The sequence below is a fragment of the Dendrobium catenatum genome, unplaced genomic scaffold, assembly GCF_001605985.2.
Source record: "Dendrobium catenatum unplaced genomic scaffold, ASM160598v2 fragScaff_scaffold_1413, whole genome shotgun sequence".
Classification (NCBI taxonomy): Eukaryota; Viridiplantae; Streptophyta; class Magnoliopsida; order Asparagales; family Orchidaceae; genus Dendrobium; species Dendrobium catenatum.
This window is the reverse complement of record NW_021319875.1, coordinates 708800-722563: the sequence shown is the minus strand read 5'-3', so window position 1 is coordinate 722563 and position 13764 is coordinate 708800. Positions and strand designations below refer to the sequence as shown.

General features: G+C 34.8%; 1 protein-coding gene and 1 long non-coding RNA gene across 2 annotated transcripts in view; both read right to left on the bottom strand.

The window, feature by feature from the left end:
• Window positions 1-8282: 8282 nt before the first annotated feature.
• Window positions 8283-13764, bottom strand: part of LOC114580941 — a 7878-nt gene continuing 2396 nt past the window's right edge. Inside the window, exon 2 of the long non-coding RNA XR_003702645.1 lies at window positions 8283-8672. This is a non-coding gene — a long non-coding RNA (uncharacterized LOC114580941). The remainder of the gene's footprint in view (window positions 8673-13764) is intronic.
• LOC110094883 lies at window positions 8785-9959 on the bottom strand. The gene is made up of 5 exons (XM_028699915.1): window positions 9831-9959; window positions 9665-9757; window positions 9510-9596; window positions 9102-9410; window positions 8785-9012 (listed from the first exon to the last, which is right to left on the bottom strand). The coding sequence occupies exons 1-5, from the start codon at window positions 9906-9908 to the stop codon at window positions 8983-8985; spliced, it is 597 nt and encodes a 198-aa protein (XP_028555748.1). The 5' UTR covers window positions 9909-9959; the 3' UTR covers window positions 8785-8982.

The window sequence follows — 13764 nt, the reverse complement described above, 5'->3', positions numbered from 1 at the left end:
CACCGCCTGAAGCCGGACTTCCATCGAACCACCGCCCAATGTCGAACTTCTATCAGTCAACCAACTGACTCCCGGACCTTCACTAGATCATCGCTGGCACTGGACTTCTGCTTGATACTAGACTTTCACCAACCATCAGATTTCCACGCTGAACTTCTATCGGATGATAGACTTTTTCCTATCACCGACTATCGTCAGACTTTCTCTTTGCCACCGACTATCGTTGGACTTTCTCTCGCCTACTAACTGTTATAAGACTTTTGCAGGTCCTCTTATAGGCTCACAATAATCTTTAGAAATATGCTCGACCACCAACTAGCATTGAACATCTGCCCATCCACAAATGCCAGACTTCCACCAGGCTTCCAATTATTGTTAGACTTCCACTCAACAATTATCTTTTTGACCTCTATAACCAGATTGCGTTGGTCACCCATCACAAAATTACATTGAATGAGCATGCTTACTGCATAGTTTCTTAATAAAATTCTAACCATTACACCAAAAGGCACCTTGATATTTAAGGGTTTAACTTCTTTTATATAAGGAGTTTCATATTTCCAATCTCTCTCACCCGCTAACTACGGTCTTTCCAACCTTTGTTGCCCATCAAAAAGGTCTTTCCAACCTCCGTCACCCGACGACTATGGTCCTCCAGACCACCTTCACCGACTATGGTCTATCCAACATCCATCGTTAGACAATGATCTTTTCGACCTCTGTCACCTGCTGACAATAATTATTCTAACATCTGTCACATGCCAAATATGGTCCATCCGACCTTCGTTGCTAGACAATAGTCTTTTCAACCTTTTGACTTCCTTCACCGGCTATGGTCCTTTTGACCTTCGTCGCCAGACAATAATCATTCTAATCTCCCTCATCCACTAACTACGATCCCTTCGACCTCCATCATTAGACAATGGTCCTTCTGATCTCTATCTCCCGCCGACTATGGTCCTTCCAACCTCTTTCACCAACTATGATCCTTCCAACATCTGTCACCAGACAATGGTCTTTATAAAATCCATCACCAATCAATAGTGGTCTTCCAACCTATGTTCCATGTCGACTACAATCCTTTTGACTTCCTTCAACGACTATGATCCTTCCGACCTCCATCGCCAGAAAGCGTTCTTTCGAACCATAGTTGGTTCGAACCATCATCTCTTATTGACTACTGTCCTTCTGACATTTTTCACCAACTACAGTCCTTCCAACCTCTATCTCGAGACAATGGTCTTTTCGAACTCTATCACCCGCAGACTATGGTCCTTCTGACCTCCTTTACCTACTCCAGTCCTTTTGACCTTCGTCGCCAGACAACAATCTTTCCGACCTCCATTTCCAGATAATGGCCTTTCCAACCTCTGTCGCCCACTGACTATAATCTTTTTGACCAAACGAACATGTAAACACTTAATCTTCCTATTCCCATAATATAATACACTCCTTTATGAAGTATATTTATTATATCAAGCCAAGGTCTTCCCCCTAAAAAAGGGCATCATTTGTAATCAATTAAAAAAACTAGTGGATCATTTCAAACTAGGCCAGAAACTGTGGATTTTCCTCCATTTCATGGGCATCAATGTAAAAATTTTAGGGTCCCTTATGAATGTAACACCCTATATTTTACCAGATTGAGTGTTGGATCTTCGTACAAAGCTAAGACATTAAACTATATATATGTTTATAAACCGCTGCAAATATTCCAGGATGTAATAATTTGGCGCCGTCTATGGAATTGTGTTTCCCGATTGCGAGGCAATTTTTGCTCCAACCTCAAAAGGTCATTCATATCAACATCTTGGCATCAGCTATTACTGCATCAATTTCATAGGAATTAAATATAAATTGCGGGGAAACCTTGACTAGATTCATGTTCAAGAATATTCCTCCAACTCTTCCAATATCCAAGATGATATCTTGGGATCATAAGGATTCTAAAGGTAATGAAACTTATAATAAATTATAAGCTTTATACAATCCCTAGCTGGATTTTTACTCTTTGGGCAAGATCTTAATCTCAACCTCAAAAATGTAGTAACAGTTTAAAGATAAGCCATTCATTATCTTTGATTCGGGATACACACGACATTCACCCCCTCCTAATCAAGGCAAAATCTATCACAGTGGGATTCAATTTGACCTCTTCCATATATGTTAACGTTATCAAGATGTATTCTTACATTCAACCTCAGATAGGTCATACATCTTTGGTGGATTATCTCGACCTCTTCAACATAAGTTAATGTCATCGAGCAGTGCTCTTGCATATAATCTTGGATAGGTCATACATCCTTGGCGGATTCTCTTGATCTCTTTCATACAGGTTAACTTCATCAAGCAGTGCTCTGACATAAAATCTCAGATAGGCATACATCCTTGGTGGATTCTCTCGACCTCATCCATATATATTAATATCATAGAGCAATGTTCTGACATATAACTTCGAATAAGTCTTACATCCTTAGTGGATTCTCTTAACCTCTTCAACATAGGTTAACATCATCAAGCAACACTCTGGCATACATCCTTGGATATATCATACATCATTTATGGATTCTCTCGACATCTTCCAGATATATTAATATCATCGAGCAATGCTTTGATATATAACCTTAAATAGGTCAACTAGCCTTGGTGTATTCTCTTAACCTCTTCCATATATGTTAATATTATCAAATAGTACTCTGACATATAACCTTGGAAGGTTAAACACCATTCGTGGATTCTCTCGACCTATTCCATATAGGTTAACATCATCGAGCAGTGCTCTGAAATAAAACCTTGGATAGGTCTGACATCCTTAGTGGATTTTCTTGACCTCTTTTATATAGGTTAATATCATTGAGCAATGCCCTGACATATAACCTCAGATTGGCCATACATCCTTGGTGGATTTTCTTGACCTCTTCCACATAGGTTAACATCATCAAGTAGTACTTTGACATACAATCTCAGATAGGTCATACATCCTTGGCAGATTCTCTCAACCTCTTCTAATAGCTTAACAACATCAAGAAGTGTTCTGATATATAATCTTGTGTAATTCATACATTATTAGGGGATTCATTTGACATCTTTCATATAAGTTAATGACATCGATAAATGATCTAACATATAACCTCAGATAGGTCATATATCCTTGATGATTCTCTCAACCTATTCTATTTATATTAATATCATCAAGTAGTGCTCTAACATATAACCTTGGATAGATCAAACATCATTTATGGATTCTCTTGACCTCTTCCATTAAAGCAAGTGGTTGATAAAATTATCACTTATATGAAGATCTTAGTATGCTAAAAAGCCTAAAAAAGATATAGGGGGCAATATATCAAAGCATGTCTCAAAAATGCATAAATAACTTAGTTTTCTCTGGGGGAAAAGTTAATTTCAAATGAAAAATAAGCATCAAGCTCATATATTAATATTAACTTCATATACAATATTATTAGAGCTTATAGAAAATTCTATGGCTGATTAAAGTGTGCATTTATTCTCAGTAAAAGCTGAAATTAAAATTACATCAGCATCATCCATACAAGTTAATGTCATCAAGCAACAAACAACTTCAAAAAGACTAAATATCAATGGTGGGCACTATTGACCTCATCTCTATTGTACATTGAAGCATCTCCTAAAACTTCTTATTCAAAGAAAAATTACAACCTGATCATCATCATAACTCCACTTAATTAACACTGTTAGTGTGTAGTCAAGCTATTAACAAGGCACATTGCTTTGACCCCTTCCATTAGGCATGATTGAGGTCCACCCACATTAGTATGTATACAAATTATCATCAGTATAATGCAACTTAAGCACCACCATCTTCGACATTTCATCATATGTCTATTGTCGGTCCATCACTTTAAATTTGTCATCATCGGCTTATCGTTCAACTACTATTAACATATTCTCTAACTATCACCTTCAGTACACTTCCCAACTATAGATCGCCATCAAACTTCCACCTGATTGTAAATTGTGGTTAGACCGGTCACCATCGTACCCCAAGTGAACAACGCCGCACTTTCACCTGGCCACCAATCATTGTCAAATTTTGACTAGAACATAGTCAAAATTTTCCAATGGTTGTGTTGCATATTTTTGGACTTATAGAGCATCAAGATTCAAAAATTGGGGGTAAATTGGTATATAATTAAAATATTATCTTGAACGGGCACAAATCTCAAGTAAAAATCAAGTTGGAAACTTCAAAATTTAAATATGGGAACATCTGAACTCCGATTACAAAACCTATTGTCAAATTGAACTTCTCAAGAAGGCAAACACAATGACACCTAATTCAACTCAATATGATCCAAAATGGGTCCAAATAAAATACCCGAAGCACATTTTGAAGGTTGAAATCATATTTTGTATTAACAAACAATTTCTAAACATTAAATGCTTCTAGTCAAATCTAGCGGTTCAACGAGATGAATTTAACAAGCCCAAGATTTACATATTTTATATTTTTTTTATGAAATTTAATTGCCTAATAAATGGTCTACAATCAAGGAATTCAATATTGGTCATCCATCCAAATCACTCCCAATTTACCCTTGATCTTTCTCCTATTTACAGGACATGCCACTCTTAGGAATTTATAAATAGACCAATCACATCTCTTAAGAGAGGGGCCCCAAGCAAGGAAGAATGAAGAGAGATCAGATATCGTTCTTACTACCTAGCTTCTCGACCATCACCCTGACTTCCGTTGACCACAGCCTGACGCAGAACTTTGGCCAGACCACTGACTAACATCAGACTTCTGTCAGACTACTGCCTGACATGGGACTTCTATCGAACAACAAACTAATGCCAGGACTTTTGTCGAACCACCTCCTGACACTGAACTTCTGCTTGACGCCATACTTTCGCCAGCCATCGGACTTCCAACCAACCAACCAGAAGATGCTAAAATGTTTCTTGGTCATCGACTATCTTCAAACTTTATTTCAGCCACCCACTATCATCAAACTTTTTGTTTGATACTGATTGTCATAGGAATTTTACCAGACCTCACCGGCTCATAACTGCCACCAAAATTATGCTCGATCACCAACTTATGCTGGACTTCTACCCAACCACTAATGTCATACTTCCACCCGACTTCCAATGATTGTTGGACTTCCTCCCAATAATAGTCCTTCTGACCTCTATCACTAGACTACTTAGGTTAACCATCTAAAAATTACTCTTATATGAGCACGTTTAACTGTAGAGTTTCTTAATAAAATTCTAATAATTATACCAAGATGTGCCTCAATGTTTAAAAGTTAAACTTCTTATCATAAAGGAGTTTTATATTTCCAACCTTTGTCGCCCATAGACTACGATCCTTCTGAATTTCGTTGCATATTGATAATGGTCTTTCTGACCTCCATCACCCTCCAACTATGGTCCTTCCGACCACCTTCACTAACTTCGATCCTTTTGACATCCATTGTCTGACTACAATCTTTTTTACCTCCGTCGCCCACCGACACGATCTTTCTAACCTCTATTTCATCCCTATTATGGTCCTTTAGACCTCCATCACTAGATAATGGTCTTTCCGACCTCTGTCTCTTACAACTATGAACATTCTAACTTCCTTCTCGACTACGGTCCTTATGACCTCTGTCGCCAGACAATAGACTTTCTAAACTCCATCGCCCACAGACTACGATCCTTCTAACCTATGTCACCAGACAACTGTCCTTTTGATCTTTGTCGCCCACTGACTATGATTCTTCTGACCTCCTTCACCGACTATGTTTCTTTCAACATCCATCGTCAGAGAATGGTCTTTTTGACCTCCGTCTCCCTTCGACAATGGTCTTTCCAACCTTCTTCGCTCGCTGACTATAATCCTTCAAACTAACATGTCAACATTGATTCTTCTTATTCTCACCATGTAATGCACTCCATATGATATATATTTGTTATATCAAGCCAAGGCTTTCCCCTTAAGGAATGGCCTCATTTGAAATCAACTAGAAATACTTGTGGATCTTTTCAAACTGGGCCAGGCCATATGATTTTGCCACTTTTCATGGGTTTCCACATAAAAACTCTAGGGTCTCTTTTGAATGTTGCACCTCCTATTTTATCTGATTGTGTGCTGGATCTTTGTGCAAAGCTAAGATTTTAAATTATATATATATTTCTCTATCACCATGAATATTCCATGACACAACAAATATTATTTGGTCATATAAATTATACTTAAAGAAATCTGCCATATATGAGCTTTGGTCCTACAAAATGACCAACAAATAGCTAGTTCTAAAGCTATGCATCACTTCAGTTTGTTGAATAAATCAGATACATATGAACAATTTGCTAATAATCTCTTTAATTAATAATAACCCAATTTGATTAATCATATGATTGATTACACTGTTATAACTCTTATATATATATATCTGTTTATATATGTTATATATATATACTTATTATAGCATTGGAAAACTTTAGAAAAGAATTTTTTAGAGATTTCTAGATGCAGACCACCTTCTTTGGAGAGAATTTAATAATTTATTAATTATTTTAATTAGTTTATATATCAAAAAATGTTTTTTTGTGCCTTTTAATATTCTAAAAAATCCTTAGAGAGTTATGAAAAATTCTATAAAACTTTTCATAAAAGGAGTAGTTTTTTGGCTTTTAAATTCCAAAAATCCTTAAGGAATTATAGAAAATTCTAGAAAACTTTTCATAAAAAGGAGTGTTTTTGGCCTTTAAAATTCCAAATAAATTAATAAATTTTTTAATAAATTTATAGAATAACCTTTCATCTACTCTATCCCTTTACCTATAAATACCTCTTTAGGAGGTGAAGGAAAACACAATCTATTGTGTCGGTCCAAGTCCTCCCTTTACATTCATAGCTCAGAAATTTTCAGCAATGATCAAAAGCTTATTTTCTTGTGTTGATCCTAGCTTTCCACTGGATTGGTAGCTTGAAGAATATTGGTGACGATCAAAGTGAATAATGGTGGCTATCAAATCCTTGCTCTCTTGTATTGATCCAGTCTGTTTTTCATGGATAGGTAGCTCGAGGACGTGGTAACGATCAAAGCTAGATTCTCTTTATGTGGCAATAACTCCAAAGAACAGAATAAAACACTAGAAAATTTGAGGTAGAAGAATAGTAATAAAATAATGGGTGAACTCGCTCCATAGGATTTTTCTCTCTTAGGAATATCAAATACAAAGCTGAAGTACTCTCTATCAAAGTTCTATTCTCCTAGTTTTTAAAAACTTAAATATATTTTAAATAAATTTTAAAATATTTTATGTAAAAGGTTTTTAGTAATAAACCTTTAAAAAGACTTTCTAGAAAATATAGGTAGATTGTACATTATAATTTGATCATCGTACAATACATTAAAAAAAGTCATGAATGCATCCCTATTTAATCATCCAGCATAACTGAGAACATACTATATGAATGCTTATACCATGTTAACAAATTTTGAACAATACGATATACAAAGTACAATACTACTAACTCAAATTTGGAATTAATCTAATTTTTAAAATAATACTATAATGGCAATTTATTTAAAATTAATACTAATCATACAATATGATTAATATCATATAATATACACTACTAATAAAAATAGGCTTTCACAGCACTTTTTCTACCCTACGGCAGCGGTTATAACACATACTATTTAATTTGCAACGGTTTTCAAACCGCTGCATATCCGCCGTATTTGCTATCTCTACAAAGGGCTTTCGCAGCGCTATTTAAACTGCTGCTGTAGGGGTAGTTTTAGTAGTGTTTCTTTTAGCAGCGGTAATAACCGCTGGTATTATCTTAGATTTGAATCTTTAGTAGTGGTTATAACCGCTGCTAATTTTAACATGTAAATTAGGAATTGATCTTTAACAGCGGTAATAACCGCTGATATTACCGCTGCAATTCTGAAAAAAAAAAAATTCATATTACACCTCAACCATCCCATAATTCATAGAAAATTGTTGAATAAATCATTTCCAACAATAACAACATTAAAACGATATGACTTTTATTACAAAAATATATATTTTCAATAGATGTTTGAGACTAAATTGGAATAAATCATTAATTGATCTCAATCAAACATCATTAATTGACCACATTCCTGCTTTTATTACAAGCATTCTTTTGAATAGAGCAAGAACTTTCAGGCTTTCAACGGACGAAGAATATGAATTAATTGGAAAGAGGCAATTAACATCTTTCAAGTGTGACAATGCATAACGTAATTCATCCATGCTTCCATCAATAGTGCCAAGGCTATTCAATTTAGTGTGCTTGATAAACATATCTCAGAAGTTCATTCCAGGTACTTATCTACAAATAATGAGGAAACATCGCTTCCTTAAGTCCTCATAATGTTTCTGCATCTTCAATGGGTATGTGAAGGCTTCAGAAACCAAGTAATATTAACCTCCACAGAGATGAAAATGTCAAAATTGATAACCCCAAACATGGCAATTTAGATTTTAGGGAATTAGATGACCATAAATCAATATCCCGGCCACTTGCTTTGGTCAATGAAAAACTTTTCTCAAGTGAGAATTTTATATCAGGCACTAGATCTGGCAAAAGCTCTCATGAAACCGTGAAGACGGTGAAGTCCAGTTTTTTAAGTCCACATAGTGGATATTTCCAACTGAACAATCGAAATAAAAATTTAATCACTTTTGCATTTAATGTCCAACATTTTGTGCATATGAAACTAAGGAAACAAAATATCTATCTCAAACAATAACAACATCAAGAAATTATGACATAAGCTGTCAAAAAGAATTTGGAATGAAAATGACAAAAGTTGACATGTTTCACAAACATTAGTAAACTTGGGCTAAGTAATATCAATCATTGCAAATCTTTATAACATTTAAAAACAAACTATTAACCATACATAAAAGAAATATCATGCACATTAATATTACACATTCTCTTCTTCTACACCTTAGATTTCAATTAGGCGAGAATTGATCATTGTCACCCTGTTAATAATATAAAATTCATTAGTAAAAACGAAGAAAATAAATAAATCAATAAATAAAAATGTCTTCTTTTTTTTAAATTTACATACCAGAGTTGAACTTCCTGGTGGATGTTGTTGTTGGTTATTTTCCTTCAATTGTCTCACCTCACTTTGCAGTGTTCGCACCACCTCCTCAAGTTTAACAACTCGATCAAATGCAGTATTGCCTCCGCTGCCACTTCCTTGAGTCGTGGTGCTCTGAGGAAAATATCTGCTTGGAGTGACCCCAAAACCTTGTGTCCGTACCCTCCCTGGGTGTTCTGGCCCCATGATCGCCTTGAAGGCTTTCTCATTGGCCTCCAAATTTCCATCTTCTGGCATCAACCCTTCCTCGGCAAGCATTTCAGAAGCATGTGCCTAGATTAAAAAAAAATATTTATTTAATATTAACAAGGAGAAAAATAAATTTAAGTATACATATTATAAACTTATCATGTGAAATGTCTATGATTTTACCCATTTTTGTCTGGCATCCTCAGATGACCATGATCCATCTTTACGAGTGCGATTGATTTTCCATAATAAGAGACGATCTTGTATAGACTACCAAAAAATTGAAAATTAATTATCTTCATAAAAATATAAATATATAAGCAATTGACATAACATACTGTTTCTTGTTGTCTCCTTACAGAGCTAATCCGACCCATCGTATGCGGACATGTTTGTTTTTTTGCATTTTCTGCATTTCTTGCTGCCCTTTCCTACAAGAAATAATCGGCATAATAATGTCATTTTTTAATAAACTCAATAACATGATTTATTTTACTAACTCACCTTGTCATGAGGTTGTGACCACTTACTAACAATCTGACACCATTGCGTTGGGTCTACTCCTGCTGGGACAGCCTCCATAATCTCCTCTACTGGTCTACTATCCAGTGCTCTGCTTTCAAATTAGTTTTATAATTGCGCCATTTCACACCAAGAGATTGCAGTATCCAATAGTATATTCATATATTCTCTGACGAGTGGTAATCTCAATTGTAATTAAATTATTTGGTTCCTCATAGAAATCATTATTGCCATAATTAATATTTTAATAGTTATGACACAAAATATTAAGCCATAAACTATATTAGAGTGCGGTGGAGAGACTTAAATATTTGTGCTGCTAATCATACTCTTAACCTACATCTTTTATCAGCCTTCAGACATCCTTATCATATATCTATATATGGATATCATTATCTCAATAATCCTATTTTGATGCGGCCCAAATTCTTCGAGATATCTGAGATTCTTGTAGTTCTTCAAAAAAATCATGCTATACTCTGCGGTCTAATCAACCAAACCCATTTCTAGTACAACTTCCTTAACCAAAAATAACAATAGTTTCTAAAATAGCTTAGTAAAACAAAGCGTCTCAAAATTTACACTGTACGCCTCCCTGTCTAACCCCATTTAAGTGCATTTTAGCCAGTGGAAGACTATCCAATCTAATAATACTTCATTTGAATCTTTATCTCTATACTTATAAGGATCGCTGATTACCAACTGGTGTCTACCTAATATGCTCTTTAGACTGATATTCTTACTCGCAACAAGTAGTTCGAGAGTGCACAACATCATTTTTAAAAAATACAGGAGAGCACCATCTTTCATTCTAATTAAATTACTTAAACAATAAAAGAAATGATAAAGAGTAACTATAGCAATATCTAAATAATTAGTATTAAATTAATATATTAATGACATATATGCTATAAAAATAAAATTATGACAAGATATTAATCACTATAAATAAAATTAGTTTAACAAGAGATATGCCAAACCTACAACACTTGATGGCAGAACTCACAGAAATTGTCCTTCTCACACTATCTTGCCAAAGCGGCTTTCGCAACAACTCCTTGTTCGTGCGCTATTACTTTATAAACTATGAGTATAGACTTGAGTGGAGACATATTGTGGTCTATGTATAATGTTCATTGGTAAAGTTATAGTAATATAGAGTCTAGGTCAATATTCTCAACCATTGTGATGAGAAAATTACATGTAGCAAATTGCAACCGCAGCTCTCCAAAGTTTAACTAGATGAATAATAGAGTTCTATAGCATACGTATTCTAAACTACTATATGACTGACAACAATCTATAAACAACTGAGAGGAATAGAAATTACTCAGACGATGTAACCTTTATGTCAGCACGTGTCCCAGCAAATATACTACCATTACACTTTGGCTCCTGATCAATCTCCCCTAAATTTTAGATTGCAACCATAATTATTTTACTCAAAATCTAGAAAGTATATAATCTATTAACAAACTTCTTCTACATAATATTATTTCTGAAATATATTGCATGAAAAATCATTAAGAATAAATAGCATATAATATCGACTTAGAATAAAGCATCTGTAACTATACCAAATGTGGATCAAAACAGAGAAGCCAACAGCGAAAATCACATACAAATCAAAATTATAGACAAGATAGAATCATTAGCAATATTATATAATTCAGGTAACAATCAGTTAGCAAAAAATAGATATTCGTAATGTTTCGAGACTATATAACCATTATTAACTCTTGTCTACCAAGAATATCGGTGATTATAGAAAAACACTGTCAAATATAGTCAGGTATTTATAGAGCTAGTGATCGAACTCAAGTCTTGATAGGACTTGAAACATGCTTCACATTTTACAAGCCCTACACACCAACACCTCTCAGGTTTGATCATCTAATGAATGGTAACACAAGATAACAGGGAAATGTGAGAAAAAATAATAAAAATAGTAGTGCATTATCTACTCTTACTAACTGGCATCACTCGTGAGTAATATTACAAATATACACAATTAGCATGATTCAACTACCAGAAAATCCTTTTGAAAGGCGCCGATACTTTGAGGTTCTATTCTCGAGTATTATCCAATATAGTAATGTTTTTTGCATTTACGAAATAAATGAGATGAATGTAAGCCAAGCGTCGGTGACCACATTATTATGAAAAACTTTTATCTCTTATACAAAAACCCATAAGGACTCCTGTAAACTGTAGGGCCACAACAGGACAAGCAAAACCTGCCTTTGGTGCTACACCCCACGATAGGCTAAATTGACCATAGCGGGAAAAATCAGCAATAGAATCCATCAGTAATGCCTGCCACGCATCATGAAATTTTCTCCACTTGCTGTCATCAAACTTGAAACACCTTGAGCCAAATAATAGCCTGCAATCATGAATCAGAGGTTTGAGATTAAATGCTAATTGTCATCTCTACCAGGACTTTTGGACATACCTGGTATTAAATTGAAAGAATAAATTGATATAATGTTTCATCTCCACCTCTTCATGAGGTCATATTACATTAGGCCACCAAAATCACTGGCCAAATGCTGTATGTACTGCGCTTCATAATCTTTAAAGGAATTTAATACGCATCCATAGCATAATACGCCAAAGGGCGAATAGTGGATGTGACGTGGGATTAAGGGAATGGTTGGGCATATACTGCGCAAAATCACGAAAATCTTAGAATCAAATGATTTCCATTGCTTCTCCATCAGCTGAAGGTGTGCGTAAACAATAACCACTGTATCTCGCGTGGTTTATTGTGGGTGGGACATTGCTCTAAATCATCTCTTACATAGCCATTTTTTTGGTTTCTTAAATTAATGCTTTGGAAGGTCTGGAATCCAGCGTGGAAAATATCGAAGGAATACCTCTTTTTTAGCAGGTTTACATTTGAACTTTTTTATCCTTGTGAGTAATATTGTTCTCTTTGTATTAGGAGCCCATCTTAGAATGCTCCACAACACGTTTCACATTACATTGCGTCGATTAGACTGAACTCCCCAAAAAGTTAACGTGATTGTAATCATATAGGGATTGCATGATAATTTTGATATAAACCAACATCAAAATGCCGTTCATTAATCTTTTTTACACTTCATATGTTGGCTTTCTGGGCTCAATGATGTCCCTTAGCGAAATGTCCTTTCCAAGTAATGGCATTATGCGTTTCAGATACCAGACAAAATTTATGTAAGCTCCTGAGAAATACTTTTTGTTGCAGTTCACAAGATCAGAGAGTTAGCAGGTTCCTATAGGCAGTTATGAATCGCTATTCTTTAAACCATAAATAATGTATTTAGAGTGTATATTAAAATAAAATGAAAACTCTCTAAGGAACAAGTGAGTATCCTCATATATACAGAATTAATTCACATAATATAGGTATTAGACTTCCTCCCTATGCGTAAATATACTGCCTATACTATAAAGCTTAAACATTTTGATCATGCCTTGGTATGTCAGCTTCTAAGGGCTTAACTCTTCTAGAATAGAGCTTCTTTCCATTGCGTTAATTCTTAATAGTTTTCCTATATAGAGAATATTCATTATATACAAGTTAATCTCCTCTCATTGTTATTGTGAAAGCAGAAATTAAAATTGTGTATATCAACATCACCAACAAAAAACCCATTCATTTGGTTAGTGGCCAGATCTATTTCAAGAAATAAAATTTTAGTTAAGCCGAGAAATTAATTGTACATCACTTTAGTGTAAGTGGTTATGTGTTGACATCTCATATAATACAAATAGATCTCTCAAAACTAGTTCAACAATCCTTACCATCCCAGACAAAATTTATTAATTCGAGTAACATTGAGTCTACCACTTCCTTCATTAGATTGTCTCACTTTCCAGATTGTGGTTCGATTATCCTCTCTCAGATACACAAACAATAAACCCGGAT